This window comes from Tyto alba, unplaced genomic scaffold (assembly GCF_018691265.1).
Source record: "Tyto alba isolate M040663 unplaced genomic scaffold, T.alba_DEE_v4.0 Super-Scaffold_17, whole genome shotgun sequence".
Lineage (NCBI taxonomy): Eukaryota > Metazoa > Chordata > Aves > Strigiformes > Tytonidae > Tyto > Tyto alba.
In genome coordinates, this window is record NW_024881279.1 from 17720093 (window position 1) to 17740029 (window position 19937).

Below are 19937 nucleotides of genomic sequence, written 5' to 3' on the forward strand. Positions count from 1 at the left end.
ACTTAAGTAATATATTTCAGCAAATATAATTAGTACATGGTATCTCAGATAATACTATTTTGTAAGGCAGTGGCTTTTAACCTTTTTATGGGTTACCCTCTCTTGAGAAAATAGGTTATGTGCCTGTAATCTCTCAGGTTAGACTCCTGGTGAAGGATCCTACTTTGCCTTTGCCTGCATGAGTATGCACACCACTTTTTCACAACCAACCAACCCATCCAGAACAAAGACAAAATCTACCGTTTCTTTGGCTCCAGCAACGCTGAGAACAAGCTCGTATTCCTGCTCCAAGCAGGCTGCTTCAGTCCAGATGCACTTGGATGTCTGCACAGAGTGTCTCGGCACCTCTGGGTTCAGGAGCATGACGGAGTAGCAGTCGCACTCTGTGCACAGCAACAATCCCGGTCTGGCAGAGTTAATTTGGTTGCTGCTGCTCGATGAACTCCTGCCCCGCAGGCTGGGAGCTGCAGACACAAAACATTCAACTGGCTTCTACTGCAGTAGTATCTGATTGCCTTCTAAGTGGTAAGGTAATCTACCTTCAGCACTCCTGCGAAGGATATGGATAAAGACGCTTATAGATAACAAGTGATTCCTCCAGAATCCCTCAAGGGTTGGCTCAGTCGGAGTAGGATATAGAAGCTATGACAAAGTCCTAGACTTTATCCATTAAACCACCTTTCCCCTTTTTTGTGATTATCTGGATATTGTGGGTAAGCAATGGGGTATTTTTGTTGTTTTTTTGTTTTGTTTTGGTTTTTTTTGTTGTTGTTTCATTTTTGCCACAGCAACATTTAATTTTCTATTCTAATACTGTGCTGAGGAGATGGCTGCAGTGTACTGGCAGAGACTGATAAGTGACTTACAATTTTATACCACACGTTTACTGAATTTTCAGTTTGAAATGTACAGTCTGGGATGACAGCCAGTCATTCAACCTATTCTTGCCTCAAACACTAAAAACATGCAGACAAAAGAAGGAACACCTGGCAAATGTTTTGGGTTTACAACAACAAGAAAGAGAGTTAGTGATAGCCATGGTCATGAGTGAGATAACTTGGTTCTTTACAGCATATGTTGAAAACATTTTCAGAACACTTAGATTCTATTTAATTACGGCCTTGCACAAAATAATGTAGAGAATTAAAGCAAATGAACAGAAGAACTGAAGCAGACATAGCATAAAACAGTCTGTATTGCTGGGAAGGAACCCTGGTCCCAGCCTGCCAAACTTAAATGGAGGCTGAAATCCCAGGGTGAAAGCTGGCCATGGAGACGGCAGCTCCTTGTGATTCTGTACTATAGTCCTGGGTGTTTCACTGCTTTCTTTCCTTCCTGACTCTGAGTAATGTGATCTGCCTTTGAAGATGAATTTTGCTTGGAAGGTGGCCCTGTGGTTCTGTGACAAACCTGTTACTCATTGTGATAGCAGATGATGTGGTTTCCTTGAGAAAACAGTGTGGTAGAGTTATTTGAATAAAGAACTAGGAGTACTGAAGGCTGGGTTTCTAATGCTGGCTAACAAGGATTTTCTGTGGGTTTACTTAATTCATTTTTGCTTTCAATGCATCAGTTTCATTATCTTTTTGTGCTCGGTATTTGTGTTTAGATGTATAAGAAAATAGCTGCATCATTGTTCATTTCAGAAAAATGGGTTTTTTCTTTCAGCTCTTTTGTGAAAAGGATTGATGAGGAGGTGTTTATATGTCTCTAACATTTAATCATGGCACAGAGGATAATTCAGCACAACTAAGATACAATCTACATTACTTTTTTTATGTAGTATTGACAGAGAACTGGGATGCAGGGAAGCGATTGCTTTGCTTAGATTAGGGATGCTGCTGATTCTGCTTTGAATTTAAACTCTGAGGTGAGAGATTAACTTGTTCTCCTCAGATTGTTGTGTTGCTTGGATTTAGTGCATGTGTTAAGTGAGTGTACCAAAGCCTTGGAAGAACTTTGAAAAATTATTTGGCCGTGTTAAAGCAGATCTGAAGTTTCACTTTGTATTCTAGGCAACACCTGAACTGTAAAAATAGCTGAGAAGTGATGTTTGGAAGTGTGTACTCAGGAGCACGCAGCCATTGCTATTTTACCTGCAAGGCTGTGACATCCAGTGACTTCCCCTCATCCCTGGGGTTGCCAGGCTCGTGCCAGAATAAGACTGTTAGGATGCAGCAGCACAGGCTCCTGAAGGACCTGCAGCGGCTGCCCATCACCCAGCGCTTCCCATGGTACCCCTGCTCTCACCCTGCCTTGTGCCCCACCGGGCAATAGCCACGGGGCTGTACTTTGGGCTGCAGATCCTTTGCTCCTTCTTGTGTATGCAAAAGAAGGGAAGATCATAGTGACAGAATATTGCTCAGGGTTGTTTTTTTGGTGTTTTTTTTTTGGTTTTAAGGAGACAAGTGCTATTTTGCATCTTGTTTTAGCTGAATTTTATCATTGCTAGCCTGATTCATTTAATTGTTTCACTGGATAAAAGAGTGAGCAGAGCAATACATATTTTTTTTTTTCTTTCTTAGCATTTTGGTTCTGATTAAATCCAAATAAGTCGATATCTTATGATTACTTTAAAGATATGTAGATCAGACTTTGTATTCTCAGATTACCTAATTGGAAAACAGTTTATGCTCACTCAGTTTCTAATCTGAAAAGAGCATTGCTTGACCGCAGTAAGATCTGAAGAATTGCGTGTTGATTATGTGGTCATCAGGCCCCAATTTTTCAGAAGTGCTCAGCACAATCCATGTGTACTAAAATTCATTAGAACTAGGTATGTTTGTCTATTTTTGAATTTAAATCAAAAATTTTAAAATAAAGCCAAAATATGGACAGTACCAGTATTTCAGCTTTCCAGTTCTCTGATTTTCATTGTGGTTTTAAGTGACTTCTCCTTAAATCCTAAATGTTTGAGGTGGTATAGTGTATTCTGTTAAAACCTTGAATTCATGTAATAATTGAGAAAAGACGTAATTTCCTCAATATTTTTTCCCAAGCCATTACTGGCAACTGCTGTATCAAAAATAAAATCTCTTTCCTGATGTAAAAATCCAGATGTACTCCATCAAGACACTTACTGTGTTTAAGCTTCCAAATAATAAAGCAATTTGCAAGAGGCCGCAGAGCGTGTCATGTCGTAAGATACGTTGTGCTGGTCCTTTAGGCTGCTGATCTTTTATTATGGGACAAGTGATTTACTTTTCTGAACTTCAGAGCTCAGCAGATTTGCAGGTACTGCTGTTGAAGTTTTAATTTAGGCAAAGATGCTCATAAAGAAGTGCTCAGATGTTCAGATGTGAATCCAATTTTATATCCCTGGCAAGTTCAATAGTGCTCAGCTTCTGCTTTTGATTCATTTAAACAGGTTTATGAAGAAGCTGCATATTAAACTTTTATCTCTCTCATATATACACGACTGCATGTGCATGCTCCCTTGTTAGTACTTTTTATATATATAAGCTTTTATATGTTTTAATATAAACTATATATATAATGTTGATACTGGTAGTTGTTTTATTATTCTATATTAAGTGATACATTCATCTTATGCCAGATTTCTGAGATTTTGCAGCTGCAGTATATATTCAGTTACTTCTGCACAGCTTATTTTATGCAGTACGTTTTATTTACTGTGTGGGAACTGAGTTTTGAGGCAGATTAAATTAATTTGTGGTAACTTGAATTCAGTTCTTGCTTCCTTAATCTTACAGAAATTCTGTTCATTCTTATTGATGTGCAGTTGGCTCACTTTTAAGAACGGCCTCTATGATTTTGTGGTTGCAAGATTCAGAGTCTTTATTTAGTTGGCACTACTGTGTCTCTCAGAGCAAAACTTTTTGTTTATGTCAATATGACTTTTCCATATTTATCTTCCAAAAGAGAAGCTGCATCCAAAGTAAATTGAGAAAATATGAGGCACATGAGTCTTCAGAAGTCATTTTTAACACAAGGGCACATGTTTGTATTCTGTCACTCAAATATCCACTTACTGAAATCCAAACATGCTTTGTTTAACGCCAGAACACAGACTAGGAGAGTAATTCCACTTAAGCTTCTATGCGTGTGGATATTGTCCAAACACATTTTCTTCCTGCTGTGTTTTACTCCACGTGCTGTTGGGGAATGGCACAGGACCTAGGGCAGATTATACATTTGATGTTCTAGGATGTACAAATTTTCTGGGCTAAACAGTCTCTTTCAAGCTTAGGTAAAACACAGCCGAGGCAAGGGTAGTAAGGAGAGCAGCACATATGGTGTCCCCAAAATTTAGGATGTGTTCATGAAAGGTGACTTTGTATTTAAAGCAGTTAACACTACCATAGGGTGAACATTCAGGCAACAGACGTTCAAAAAAGATAAAATTTCTGTGCAGATTTAAAGCAACAAATGAAGGATGCAGAATTTATTATAATTCACTTCTTAAGGTTTCTTGCCACAGGACAACTTCTACTTGCCTTGTGGAAGTCCCAGTAAAGCTGTCTCTTCTTCATTGGCCTATGCTTCCCTAGGCCCACAGAAACACTTTAGAAAATTAATGTTCTCTCTCCAAAAAAATGCTGTTCTCTTTCTGTTCCCTGGTTGTATTGCTGTTAGGAGTAGGTGTTTTCATTGCTTTTCCCTTGAGTGGGCAGTTTGCAGAGCAGTGCCAGGAGAGGAGCTGGTCCCAGGGATGTTGCATAGAATCACAGAAACATTTAGGTTGGAAAAGACTTTAAGATCATCAAGTCAACCGTAAACCAAACACTGCCAAGTCCAGCACTAAAACACGTCCCTAAGCACCACACCTACACATGGAGGAGGATCCCGGGTGGGCACTCAGGACCAGGCAGGACACGGTCACCGCTGTGGACCGGGGCACAGTGCCAGCTTACCTCGCTCATGGTCAGTGTTTGGGCTGCAATGTCATGTGGTTCCCCCTACGCAAAAGAAAAAAGACTGGTTACCTCTCCTCTCTTGGGCGGCTTAACGTGAGAGTCTGTCGTGGTTTAGGCCTGGTTGGCCGCCAACCACAATGCAGCAGCTCTCTCTCCCTTCCCCTCCAGCAATGAGAAGGGACAGAGAGCCAGGCTTGGGGTTCGAGATAGGACTGGGATGGGGAAAAATTTCCCCTTTATGATCACGAGCAAGAGGCAGACTCGTTAGGGGAAGAAAAAAACCCATACATTTATTACAGACACTAACAACACATAACAGAGTAGGACAGTGAGAAGCATTGCCACATTTTGAGAACACCTTCCCCCCACCCCTCCCTTCTTCCCGGGCTCAGCTCTGCTCCCGATATCTCTACCTCCTCCCCCAGTGGCGCAGGGGCAGGGAATGGGGGGTGCAGTCAGCGCTGCCACTTCCTTCATCTTCAGTGAGGGGAGTGTCTGGAACTTGTTCCTCCTGCTCCATCGTGGTCCCCCTCTCACAGGAGACAATCCTCCACAAACTTTCTCCGACATGAATTCCTCCCACGGGCCGCAGCGTTCCCCACACTGCTCCGTCATGGGTCACTAACTTCCTCTGACCGGATTCCCTCCCACAGCTGCAGCCCTTCCCGAGCTGCTCCGGCGTGGGACTCCCCCGCATGCTGCAATCCTCCCAGCGCTGAATTACAGCAGCAGGGCTACCTTTTCCCACGATACCCCGGCCTTCTTCGGGCACAGAACCTTGATCATCTGAGCAGGAGCAACAGGCCATAAATCAATGTCTGCTCCACCGTAGATCTCCATGGGTGGCGGGGGGGGCCGCCCTGCCGTCTCACCACAGGATACAGGGGGGTCTCTGCTCCGGCACACCTCCCCCCTCCTTTCTTCCTCCGTTCCTCCACTGACTTTGGTGTTCATGCAGCTGCAGCAACTCCTCCTCACAAGTCCGACTGCCCGTCACCACATCCCTTCTTAAATACGTTATCGCAGAGGCGCAGCTGATTGGCTCAATTTCCCAAACAGAAGTGGAGCTGACATGGAGCTGGGGGAGCTTCGAGAAGCTTCTCACAGGGGGCTGCCCCGATAGCCCCCTCCCCTGCCACCAAAAAACTCCACCACTCACTCAGCCCAGGACATTGTCTAAAATATCCCTCTGATTACGGGAGGTGTTTTGATCAGAACTCATATCATTGAAAAGCCCAAAATGATGATGCACTGATTTCAGTTCCTGGCTGTATGGCCTGATTCCCAACTGGGATTAACCCCCCTTGAACAGTTTGGTGTTTTGGGGGGGGGCTTTGTTGTGTTTTGTTGTGGCTTTTTTTTAAATATTGGTCTTAATTAACTTACAGTTAATTAATCCGTTCAGCAGTTTTTCTATACTTCATTGTTTCATATAAAAATAGATCAGTCTAGCTGCAAATGGTTTCCCCTTGTGATGTTTTCTTTTATTGTTTGATTCATTAACTACATAATGTGCTTCAGTTTCTAAAAACAAACATACATCATTATAATTATCACTTTGCTAATACTTTTTCTGATTATTGTTCACTAGAAAACTACATACAATGACTGAAGCATGCGGTTCATAACACACAGCGTTTGTTTTCTTTAATCTCTTTCACTATTCCTAGTAGAAGTAAATAATTACAACACATGGAATTGCACTTAAACTTCTTTACTATTCTGCATTTATGTTTAGAAAAGTGACTATGCTAGAATGACACCTGCTTCTTCTATCTTCTTCCCATGTGCTTTTTATTTTAATCCACTTGCCTTGATTAGAAAAATTTATTTTCATTATCAATGCAAACATGTCAGTACTCAAAGAAAGAGAAAAGTTTATATCCTTCTTTATCTCTAAAAAACATCATCTGTCATTTTTCAATGAAAGCGGCTGAAGGAGTAGCATAATTTTCAGATCTTGGTGTCTGTGTGTGTGGCATTGCTAAATAGCAAAAATACAGGCCAAATCCTGACCACATGGAAGAACATGAACGATACCATCTTTGCATTGTTACTCTCTTTTCATATTCGGAGTTTAATTTTCCTTTGCTGGCACAAATTCTGTTCATTTCAAGCTGATTGCTAAAATAACAGTGAGTGAAAGCAGATTGTGATCTCTGATTAAGTTTTATAGAAGCCTAAAAAACGTATTCTCAAAAGCTGGTTTTAATCCATTAAGGTTCATCTCCTCGAAGTCCCTGATTGAAACACAGGAAAAAGTTCCTCTGGGTGGATGTACAGAATGGTCAAGCTAGACTGCTGCCTGGGCTCCTCCATAGAGGAGGCTTTCTCCAGGGAGAATCCATAAAAAAGTATTTTTAAACTTATAGTCTTAATGAGCATCCTAACTGTGCAGCCTCAAAACACTGTTTTATATCTCTGATCTCTAATAATCACTGATCTGCTTTAACCATGTTTTAATGCCTACAGGCCCAAAAAGCACGCTGGCTTAGTTTCCTGTTTGCGGGGTTTGACTTTTTTTCCAGGCAGTGGTCCCTTGAAAATGCCAAGGAGAATAGTATCATCAACACACATTTGTGATTTATTTTTCTTTTCTATTTTAGGCCCTTCAAATCATCACAGCCAGTCAACACTGAGGCCACCTCTCCCTCCTCCTCACAACCATTCACTGTCCCATCATCATTCCTCTGCCAACTCCCTCAACAGGAACTCGCTCACAAACCGCCGGAACCAGATCCACGCGCCCGCTCCGGCGCCCAACGACCTGGCCACCACCCCCGAGTCCGTGCAGCTCCAAGACAGCTGGGTGCTCAACAGCAACGTCCCCCTCGAGACCAGGTGGGTCGCGTGGATGGACACGCCTGGGGGATGCCACTGCACAGTTCTGTGAAGTGCACAAAGAAAACCGTTCGGCTCGTTGGGAAATGGGGTTTAGTTCACTTGGTGTCAATGATGGTTTTGGCTGACACAGCACTGGGAGGTAGTGATGCTAGAATGCCCACCAGCCTCTTGATTTGCTTTGTGTTGAAAGGTAGACAGGTGAACATCGCTCTGTTCAAATGTCCCATTTTAAAGCCTTTTATTCATTTGGACCATGCCTGCATGCACAAGCTCATAGTATTGGTACAGCATATTTTACTCAGAGGCTCAGGGACAACGTACTTATAATTCATATTGACTGTGTTGCTGAAAAATTATACATTTTGCCTTTCCTGAAGTAACAGAGGCTCATTTGAAATTATGCATTTTGGGAGACCTTGAGAAACAATCCCAGACTCAAGACTGACAGTACTCTAATTTTAATTTATATTTCATCCAGCATGCAAACTCATTTTAATCTCTTCTGTACGTGTTAACAGCTTGATGCCCGTGGGGCAAACAGTTGCATGTAAATGAAAAGGTGCAGCACTTAGGCCTGACAGATAAATAAATAAATAAATGCCTGACATGCTGCCGTTCTAAATATTCTGGTTTGTTGTCATTTGGGGTATGGAATGTCAAACATATTTAACTTGCGCTTTAAATAGCAGAGCTGGCAGAGCTGATCTCCCAGAATATAAAATTAGCCATTGTGGTGCTGAAAAAAGTCATTGCAATAGTAGGGTGCTCTTGCTTGCCCAGATAGTTTTAAACACAGCATACAGGTAGAGGAGCTGGACTGCTTGGAACATTGGCTCCTACCGTGGTTTCAGCTGCTGGGTTGCCACAGCTTCTGAGGTGTTACGTTTGGTTTGTATCCTGGGAATTCAATGCCTCTCTGCGGGATCACGCCCAGAGTTAGCTAGGTATGGTATAGTTACACTGCCTGCAGGCTCAGCCCAGTCCCTCCCAGACTTTGATTAAAGATTGCCTTCTGGCTTGGAGCTCTGGGAGGAGTTGATATAGCTGGATTGAAGTTTACAACAGCCAGGCCGTTGTTATTCAGTGGTTAATCAGTGGTTGTAGCACCATGGGGAGCAAATGCAACTGAAAAGAGCAGGGAGACTGTGCCCAGCCCATGCTCCTGAGCCGGTTTGGAACGCTCACAAGGGGCCTCATGCGCATTGTCCTACTTTGCTAAAATGCTGACATGGGTGCCATGAACAAGTGGGGGAGCTGAAAAGCAAATGCAAGATATCCGAAGCTTTAGATGTCAAAAAAAAAGAAAGAAAAGGGATTCTCACTTACTGAAGGCTTGGAGCTAACTTTGGCCAAAAAAAAAAAATTAAGAGTGAAGCTCGGCTCTTAACTACTGCTTCTGTGAGAGCATCTGCTACCATTTAGAACTCAACTTTGCATCCCAAATTTAGTATTTATTACTAAGAACTGCAAGTTAAAAATGTTGGTCCTATTCAGCCTGGGGCAGTTGGTGCTGTGTAGTTCATTGCCCAGGATTATAACATACTTTTAATTCTAGGGTAGAGACCCCCTACTGTGCCTAGTCTGCATGTTTTCATATGAAATTATTCTTGGGTACAACAGTATCTCGAATGTGTAATTTATAATGGTTTAAGATTGCCCCAGTTTACCAAGCACTTTACAAGGAAGGAATTGCTTGGCATATTCATAAAAGGCTGCTTTGTCATAATACTGGCATCCTTGAGAACCAGAAGTGGGCATTCGCCTGGCTTTTTTTCTTTTACTGCCTGATTCTACTAACTTTGATTCTTCTCTTTTTCTTATTTTTTATCACAAAACCTCTTGGAAAATATATGCGAATACATGTTGATGACAAAAGGTTGCTTTGTAAATACTGCTATTTTTGGAGCTTGCAAGATACCCAGGAGTTAATTGGAGCTTTTCCTTAGATAGGTTTGTCATAGGCAAACATTAAGATATTAGAAAACATCCTGACAGGTTTGCTCTGTTCTAAGACTATTCCAGAATTGCTTCAGGATCGATTTTTCTTCTTTTCTGAAATTACACACCTGACAGGATTTGATGACAAGTTCCATCACAAGAATATTAACTCAGATGATAATTTCCCACCCCATCCCCCCCCGTTTGCAGCGAGTTTTAGATGAAATTGATGCCTGCAGAATCATTGGAGACTCTCAGAATTAGCCTGTAATTCTTTCACTTTAAAACTGCTATTTAATCTACAGTCATACCACTTGTCACAAAAAACCAAAACAAAAACAAAAAAAAAAAAAAAAAAAAACCAAAAAACACCTCTTTGTTAACTTTTTAGTTCAGCCTTTATTTTATGGCTTTAGCTTGTTGTGAAACACTGATCCCTCTTATACTGCCTCTTCACAGTGCACTACTCTAAATATTTTTCTTGTTGTCAGTTTTTTAATCTCCATAGTGGAGCGCTCAGGAGGCAAAGCCAGCACTGACAGCACCTGCTTTATCAGGAAAGAGTTTAACAGCTTTTAGTTTTCACCTTTCAGTTACCTTCAGTAGATTCTTCTCTCAACTGAAAATAATGTGCAAGTGGTCACATTACTGATTATGAAACAAAAAGTGATTCCTGGGCTGTCTGAAGGGAATGCTTTATGTCAGCACTACAGAAGTCAGATCATGATTTAGATTCCAGATGTCTCTTTATCTAACAGTACCTAGCATTGAAAACATTGAATAATACAACATGTGTCTCATGGTATTATTTTTTTTTCTGGTGAGAATCTTCTTTTTTTTTCCTTTTCTGTCTTAGGCAGTTTGGGCTAAATTCAGACTGGAGACAGCCCATTTTCCAAATATATCCTTTCTCGGCCTCTTGTTTCAATATCGATGGGGGAGGGAGGGTTTTAATCACATGTGTATTATTTTGTTTGTGGTGTAAAGTAAGCTTTTACTGCTTACACATCTTTTTATGTACCCTCTTCGGGCAACTATGCCCCAAGTCTCCATGTGTGCTTTGTGGTTCTGTTTTACATAATTATGCTTAGCTGTATTGCAGTAGCTTGTTGCTTTTAGTGGAGCTACAGGATTGCAAAATGCTTATATGGCATTGCTAATTACGCTTTTTTAGAACCATAGAATGGTTTGAGTTGGAAGGGAAATTTAAAGATCATGTAGTCTAACACCCCTGCCATGGTCTGGGACACCTTTCACTAGATGAGGTTGCTCAAAGCCCCATCCAGCCTGGCCTTGAACACTTCCAATGATGCGTGCTTGATTTTAGTGTGCTTGATGTTAGTGTGCTTGTTTCTGGTTCAAGGAAAACAAATATGGACTATATCCTCCCTAGTCTGCTGCTTCTTTATGACTGCAACAGGCTCCCAGGCTGGCTACGTAATTGTTCTGTTTTCTTTGAAATAAGGGTCTGTAATGGAAGGGTTGAAATATCTTTAACTAAGGATGCAGTAATGTGTCGCCGTAGCATTTTTATGGTGCTATTTTTATGGTTCATTTCTACAGTACTTAGCTGCTTTACCTTTAGGCTCGGAGCTGCTGTTTAATGCTCTTTAACTTTTATTGTCCTCTTACAGTCTGTTTCAAACCATCTCCTCCTCCTCCTTTCCAAAGTGCTGGTTTCTACGTTTTCCAGTTAAGAGGTGTTCCTTTATTGCTTCTTTAATCATTGCTTTCGAAGAGGATGAATGATGAAAATACTACTTTTGAACATCCCGGTGTGGGTCTCATTACTTCCAGACAGCTAGAGAGGCAGCGCTCTGCTTTAAAGCTTGAAATGCTTTGAGGGCACAGGGAGAAAAGTATGGCTTTGCAAGGAAGGTTTGCATCACTCTGCACTGTAAGAGTCCTCTCTGGTACAGGAACATCACACAGGGCCATCTGCAGGCACTGGCCAAAAACGGAATGACTCATAAGTGAGGATAACAGAAGAGCTTTCATGGATGGATGGTTGACTGAGATTGCCTAATGTACGAATGCCTGTTCTGCTGCTTTATATTGATATTAATTTCATTTGTACCATTATAATTAGTAATACTTTATCCAGGAGAAAAAAAAGAAAAATTAAACAGAAATCACTCTTATTCTTTAATTAGTCTCATACTTAGAAATATTTTCAGTCCAAATCTTTTGGTTGTAAAGATAATTTTGCATGTAGGTCTATTATAATTTCTTTGAGCTTGCTCACCAGGATCTGTTGCTAGGCTTCAAAGAAGATTGTAATGTACTCATGTTTCTCCTATATTTCAGGAGAAAGGATGGTCACTCCTCTGGTGATTACAAAATCGGTTACTTTAGATCTTGTGGGCTGTAGTATAAGAGCAGTGGTCCAAATCTGGGGTCATTTAAGCAAAGTTCAGTTTAAAGATTGAGCAACCTGAAAATTAGCCTTAAAAGAACCCCCATGTTGCTCTATAAAATCTGTGCCTGCTCCTGGGGTTCAAGTTGTGTTTTGTACTTTGATAGTCCTATTCCAACAGTGTCACGCTGTGTGAGCCTGAAGAGAGCGAGCTAGGACAGAAATGGGAGGTTAATGGATGGAGTAGCAACATGAGCTATATCCCAGTCTGCACCATTGCAGGGTATGAGCTCAAAATCATGGTGTCATAGCAGGGAAATATCTGCGCTCAACGTTTTTGTGGCTGCAGCATTCCATGCAGTGAAGGAATGAATGCAGTACGCAGTGGCTGTGCACAGGTTACAAGAGTCATGGCAAAAAAAGCCAAGAATGGAGTATACAAAGAGCGGGATTTAGTACTGAGGGAGTTTTTTCTGGGTTGTTGGTTTTTTGTTTGTTTGTTTGTTTTAAGAAAGAAATTAAATATCTGAAATGTTAATACTTCATTCAGATGCTGTACCATGTTACGGTGTCAAGATCAGCTGCAGAACTTCTGAACTGAATATACAAACTTGAAGTTTCTGAATGTGTAGAAGTTCCAAGTTACAGCTGCTCTCCACAATTGCCTGCCTTTTTTCAATGATGTCTCAATATTTTGATATCTTTATACATGATGCAAAATGTGCTGGAACAGAATAGTGAAACAAAATCTCTTTTTCTTTTGTTAATGCAAATTTTGAGGATATATTCAACATAACAAACAGCTACTTAGAACAGTGAAATAACTCCTCACTCTAATTTTGTTTTGTCTTATGTATCTTTCAACTCTTACTTAAACTGTACAGCTACAGGCACATAATGCTACATCAGTTTAGTCCTCTGAGTTTGAGGACAGGGGCAAGAACTGACTCCTTCACTCTGTTGTACCTGCACGTGAAGATTGCAGGAAGGTTGTGTGAACTTTCCAAATAAATGGGATCTGCATAGATAGATTCTGGACCTATTTAAAAATCGAAAGCATTTTAAAGAGTCGAATAAAGCACAGTCAAAAGCATCCCCCAAGGACTTCACTCACATTTGGGCCATGTACTCAGAGGGATTCCAGAAACACTGTAAAAGGGTAATTTTTAGCAGGCTACTGTAATATTGTTTTCATAACAAATGTAGACTCTGATAGGAGAGAAAAAAGGGTGAGTGAAAATACTACAAAAGCAGGATATATAATGGTGGTTCAGAAAATCAGCCTAGATGTACTCCCACTCACATACACATAAGGTCAAAGAAGTTTTTAGAGATTGCAGGTAATTGCATGTTTTCACAATCTTGTTGGTTTGCATTTTTAAATTTTGGGTTTTGCAGAGTAAACAGGCAGCGTGAATGACTGCAGGAAGAAGCAGGTATGTCTGGGGTGTTACGTTTTATCTAAAAAAAAAACCTTAAATCTCAAATGTGATTTAGGTTTCTATTTTTTAAGTTTACATGTGGACTGATAGCAAAATTATTTTAGATATTTGAGTTTATTATTCTATTCTATTATTTATAGTCATTTATAGATTTGAAATAGCACTGTTGTTAGTACGTTTTATTTTTTTCTTGAGTAGCTGAATTGATAGTGAAGAGTTTACATGTATGCCTTTTAAAATAGAAGTGTTTTGAAATTGTGTTCATTGATTGATGTAGAAAGCTAAAAATGAATGGACCCATTGAAATGCAAAATACTGTTGTCATTATCATCATTACCGGAATAATAAATGTAGGCATTATTGGATTTCATCACTTTGACTGTGCTATGCAACATAATGCTCAGAACTTTACAGCAGAAAAGACACAAGTTTTTCCACTTAAGAAGGGAAAGGTCCTGTAGTTTGAGCTGATTCAGAGCTGCCTAAATCTTCCTATATCTGCATTATTGATCCTGCCCCCATTTAATATAAGTGCATATGCAAGGTAACTGATTTTTAGTGTTTTTGTCTGTAGCCATTCTTGTTACTCTCTACTATGTGTTAACTAGCAGTTTTGTTGCTGCATTCCTGGAGAATTAACAATACTGCAAGAAAGATACGCATAAATTTAAAGGGCAAAGCAATTATTTACAGTCTAACTCATACAAAAGCTAACGAGGATTCAAGCTGACAGGCTGAATGAGTGTGCTCACCACCTGATGCAGGGCACCCAGAATCTTTTTTGGCCTCACAGGCACTGGTCAGGAAGGTAAGGGGGGGCCCCTGTGGCTGCCTGGGGTCCCAGAGCTGCTGTGTGCCACCAGCTCCATCAGCACCAGCCAGTCGACCCAGTGTGTCCTTGTTAGCATTCCCAGCCTTTCCCTTTTCAGATTTTATGCCTTTTCATTTTGGTGTTCTCCTCAAATTCTTGAGCTGCTAATGATCCCCATCTCAGCAATCCTTCCCCTCTCCGTATTTTTCACCTTATCTTTCTGCAGACTCTCTCTCAGCTTGTCACACCTCAGCAGCTTTCCGAGCAGCCTGAGCCAAGGCCATGCTGCCGGGACGGAGCAGAGCCAGGCCTGGAACACGGCAGCGAGAGCCCCAAGAGAGCGTGCCGGGGGCACAGTTTACAGCGGGGATTAGGGGGAGAGAAGGTTATAAAGTCTTATCCAACAGTATCTCAATTAACATCTTACAGATGAAAAGCAGGTTTACATGTATAAAGGTATCCAGTACAGAGCTAACGCTGTAGCTGTGGTACAATACAGATATTTTTCCTTATTTTACCTACTGTTTTCAATTGCGGCTTTGTGAACATTGCCTATTTGTTTTTGTTTAATAACATGACAGATCAGGGTGCCCAAAGGCTGTCACCTGCCTTTTTGTACAACATCCTACCTTCTTGTCAAGCAGCTTTCAATTACTGTGCTTTTTTGTGTCCCACTGTGTCTTTGTTAAGAGTGTGGAGATGGCAGTGACAAGCTAGTCTGGTACTTAAAGCAACATCCTTGACACTCAGCTTAACACTCTGCATTTCTTAGAAGACTTTGCCTGGGGATGTGAAGAACCCAGCCTCTAAGGAATCATGAACCTCTCAAGAGCTGAGAAGCTGGTATTAGAGCTGCACTAGAAGCTGGGTGGCTGCTGCGAGGTTCAGAGTTATGTTACAGTGGATAGAAGTGGCCCATTGGTATTGACGTGTTCATCCTGAATTATTGTTTCCGTGCCTAATAGAGTGTCCTTAGTTCCTGCACCATACACAGTCAGTTACAAATTGATTGTAGCAGGCTGAAAACCACTGAATGGTGTGTTGTTGTGAGGGCTGTCCTGTTTGCAACACGAGTTTGGGTGTGAGGCACACTTGTGAAATGGCTGCTTCATATATGTAAGAGTGTATTTTAAATAGCTTTCCACTGAAAAATCAGTCTTAATGAATTTAGTCCATAGATTTGATCTGATTGAGACAAATTCTTGGGACTATACAATTTAAACACATATAGATAACATTTTACATCCTTATTGCTAACTTTAGTGTATTTGGGGAATACCTAAGCCCCTGCGTTCTAGACACTAAAAAGGGTAGAAACTTCTGTGCAGTTATACTACATCAGAGAGCCCTCGGCTCTGGAAACTTGGCTGATAATCTGTGTGTACTTCTCTGCAAGAACCTGAGAGCAAGAATGTACAATTAAATCTCATCTGGAGAAAGACTGAGACACTCTTACACAGGTGAAGAAAGCTTGCACCAGTCTTAACACTCAGAGTTCATTTTGGCACAGAAGGCATAAGAGCAGCTTGTAGTTTTCTTCAGTCTTAGTTGCTCTTTGTATGGAAGTTAGAAAACTGCCATAAAGCTTCACTGTCTGAATTAGGCAGCCACTTAGAGGCTTCCACTGACGTAAAATGACTCATGGCTACTTTTTGTGAGGATTTAGAAGACTACAGAAGATTATTTTTCCCCCCAATGAAAGCTGGCATGTTATGTTATATATTTAATTGTTTTTTGTTTTTTTTTTCTGCTAAGAATAAATATCCAATAAAATTATAGGCAGGTATGATTTTACCACAGCTTGAAGACATTTTTGAAGTCCTAGAACCACTAAATTGATCTGTTACTATTCTCCTTATATGTATCTTTTCTATTTATTAATTATTATTAAAAACATATGAAGAAAAGCTATGAAAAAAGACAATTTAAGCATTATAGCTCTCTGTATTTTTTTTTTTTTTTTATACAGAAATAAGGTTAGGAAAGTATGAGGAGTGAAAGAAGCAATTTATGCTAGAAAGTATCTTGTTCCTCCTTTCTATTACAGGTTTTCATCTCAAAAAACAATTTTTTTTTTTTTCTCAACTGATTCTTGCAGTGTGCTGCCATGACAATCTGGCCATAAAGGAGGGAAAAAAAAAAAAAAAGATTGTTCTCTCAAAGAATATGGAAGCTAATACAGTGTCTCTTAGACTGGTATTCCCTAAACACCAGAGGTACTTTGGACCTCTTGGAAAATAAATGCTCTGAATTAATATGGAAAGCAAAATATAGCTTTTTCCATTTACCATTAGTCCCCAGAACTGTGGACAGATGTCCGCTTGCAAGCTCAACTTTCCTAGATGTCACCTTTCTCCTGGTGCTGGTGATAAGGTCCCTGTATGTGATCCAGTGCATCAGCGGCACACACTGCTTAAACAAAGCGGGGTGCATTTTACAGCCCAGAAAGCTGCACAGCGTTAGAGAGCACTGAGGGGAGCCACAGGGTTAACTTATTTGCTGTGAGCAGCATGCACGTTCCTTCCATAGCTTTCATGGACGCTTAAATTACTGAATTATTGTATACTGACAATCATATTTTGTAGTTTTCCAGTATAGGAATGTCTTCACGATGCACAGAAATTAGGGAGACTGGGCTGAGATTTAGCAAATACACTCCCATGTTTTCAAAGTAGAAATTTAGTCCCAGTCTAAGTAAATGTATTAATGCTAATTGTGAGGTAGAAAATGTGGGTTTTTTAATAGTGTTTGATAGCTTAACAGGTAAGACAGAGAATACACAGGTTTTTTAATTCTAATATGGAATGTATTTGAAATTAAGTGAATGGAGATAAATAAGATCATTTCTTTTCATCAGCAGTTATTGTACAATATCTCCCAGTCCTACCTCTGTGAGACTGTAATTAATGTTGATAAATGCTCATGTTCTCTCTGTGCAGCTTGGGCCCACAGACAATTGGTTGTACCAGAGCATGTCAAATCCCACATAAAAATATAGCTACAGATCATTGGTTTTAGGGATAGAGTTGAGACAAGTCAATTTATTTCCATTAGAAGCTGAATCTAGACTTAAAACTCTGGGAGACCAAGGGTTTTGCCCATTATGTTGTCAGTCTTTCTGGTATGCTTTATTATAACTTAAAGTATTTCTGCTAATCTGGTCTCCAACAGTGCCAATTTCCAAAAATGGCTTGGTGGATATTTAACATATCTTCAGTTAAATGTCTTTTTAAAAACTTTGGAAGGCAGAATTTCTGTACGTTAAGATGGTGTGCTATCTTCTAGTGGTCTTCACTTAGAAATCCTCACGTGGAGACAATAAACTTTCAGCTTTCAAAAGACATGGGTAGGACTCAGGTGTGACAAAATTCAGAGTTTATCCAATGATATTTTTTCTTTTTTGCTTTGAGAATGACACTGTTTCACATATCCATTTCAATTGGCCTTTTTTGCTTCTATCATGTTCTGATCAGTTTTAACAATATAATAGTGATCATGTTTGTATGGGTAAGTATTTTGGTTTTCTTTATATACTTCATGTATCTCAAAGTGGATCACAGTGGAACTATTTCTTTTACTGTTTTTTCTTCTCACATGAAACAGTATATGATTGACATGCTCTATTAAAACATATCTAGATATTCATTAATTCAATTTTAATGGGAGCAGAGTTTCATTATATATCTGAGTTTACTTTAACAATGCTTTATATTAAAATTTCTGTTGGTACTGTAGCTGCCTTCTCAGCTGAAGAGGACATAAAGTACCTGAGTTTTAAAACCTTGACATTTCAGATAAAGACAGTGCCAAGGACTGCAATTTCCAGTTTGAATCTGAGATCTGCTTTGGGGCAGAAAAAAAATGAAAGAACTGGTTTTTGTAGACCTTTAGGTCCAAATTTGAAAGGGCTGCGCATGCCATGAGGATTTGGGAGGAGAAGGGGGTCCTGGGCTGAGGCAGATGCAGAGTTAGCCTGGATGGGAGATGAGCCTTCTTAACAGCCTTTGTGACACCAGAGCTCCCTCCCTCCCTCCCTCCCTCCCTCCCTCCCTCCCTCCCTTCCTTCCGCTCCCTGTTACTTCAATACCTAGTTCCTATCATGGAAGTGGTATTGTGTGCCCAACACTGGAGAGCAAGCAGAAGGGAGTAAGCCTGCTTCTGCTAACAAGTGTTAATCAGGTTTTAACCAGACAAAAGGAATAGAAGTGTCAATAGATCTAGCATAACACAACCAACCCGATAACATCATTTTCCCAGCAGTTATTTTAATTGAACTCTTCAAAATAAGGAAACATTTAAAATGAAGTGTTCATGAAATCAGACTTTCACTATTTCTTCCTTTCTTGTAACTGGAAAGTGTGTTTTTTAATTTAAAAGGCTAGGTAATTTTGAGGGGGAAACCCTTTGAGCATTTGCCTTTACTGGTTTTTCTCATAGATTGTGTACAATGTGCAGAAAAGAAGCAAGTGTTATGACTAAAAAGCCTCACTGATACGGAAATAAAGAAGAACAACTTTATTTGCAAAAAAAAAAAAAAGACTGACTGTTTCTATTAAGTAATTGGTTAGAATATTCCCTTTTTTATTCTATTGATTAATTTTACAAATACTGCATTTAAAAACAAACAAACAAACAAACAAACAAAACAATCCCCCCCCAAAAAACAAAATCTCAAACCCATAAAAACATATAATTAAGCTGCTTGAGATAGTTAGGCTTTGAAAGTCACTTCTGACTGTGTACCTGTGTGGGTGAAGTTTTCTCTCTGCTGTCTCCATAGCACGAAGAAGAAGTTATGACAGTGAATACTACCAATGTCTTAGGTGATTGAAATATTTTCTAAAACAAACTAAATTTTTATCATGGTAAGGGATGTACAAGGTCATTCGGTGTTAAAAAAAATGATAAAAAAGGAAGTGTCAAACTAAGTAATTTTTCATGTTCATTAACAGAGATTATTAATGTCTGTATTGAAAAAAGGACCATATTTTCAGAGACTGTCTTCAAATATGAATGTTTATTCATAAAACTGGAAAACCTACCCAGCTTTCCTTTTACTGTGTTCTACTATATGCAAATTCTACACAATTTATTATGCTCTGGGTTTAATTTCAAAACAAATGCTTTAATACGCTTTAAAAATCATTTTGGTTATTCTGTATAATAAATATACAGTAAATTCTATGCTTGGAAGTATGTACGTGCACGATGATGTGTTGAAAAACTTACTTAGAAAACGCATTTCAGTTTCAACCTTCCAAATTATTGTTGTAATAAACAGTGACTGAAATTGATTTTAAAGTTCTAACCAGTGATTTGAGAGCAACATACATGATTCTGACCAGATTAAAAATGTTAAATATTTTTACACTTGAAGTAAGACTTGGGATATTTTAGGCTATAGTTTTGGTTTTAGATTACTGTGTATCTTCATTCTCACTGATTACAAGAAGCACTTGTTTTTCAGAGCTGTGAAGGGTTAGGCTATGGAACGGATCTTCACAGCTCTCTTGTCTCAAAAAAAGTGGCCTTCTTGAAGACCACTGACTTTATTCTGTGCTTCTCATCATTTACTGGGAACATGCTTGTAGTCAGTTCTTTCTGACTGTGAGAAGTTAATCTAGAGAAGCCAGTCTTCTAGTTTGCTTTCTCCATTTTCTCCATCTGGA

At 39.8% G+C, this 19937-nt stretch overlaps 1 protein-coding gene across 9 annotated transcripts in view; it reads left to right on the plus strand.

The window, feature by feature from the left end:
* The window catches only part of TENM2 (teneurin transmembrane protein 2), a 693894-nt gene that overhangs the window by 500603 nt on the left and 173354 nt on the right, over positions 1 to 19937 (plus strand). For all 9 annotated transcript variants that reach the window (XM_042790512.1, XM_042790513.1, XM_042790514.1 and 6 more), the window contains one exon: positions 7484 to 7718. In XM_042790512.1, coding sequence (XP_042646446.1) covers positions 7484 to 7718 — 235 coding nt within the window. The remainder of the gene's footprint in view (positions 1 to 7483; positions 7719 to 19937) is intronic.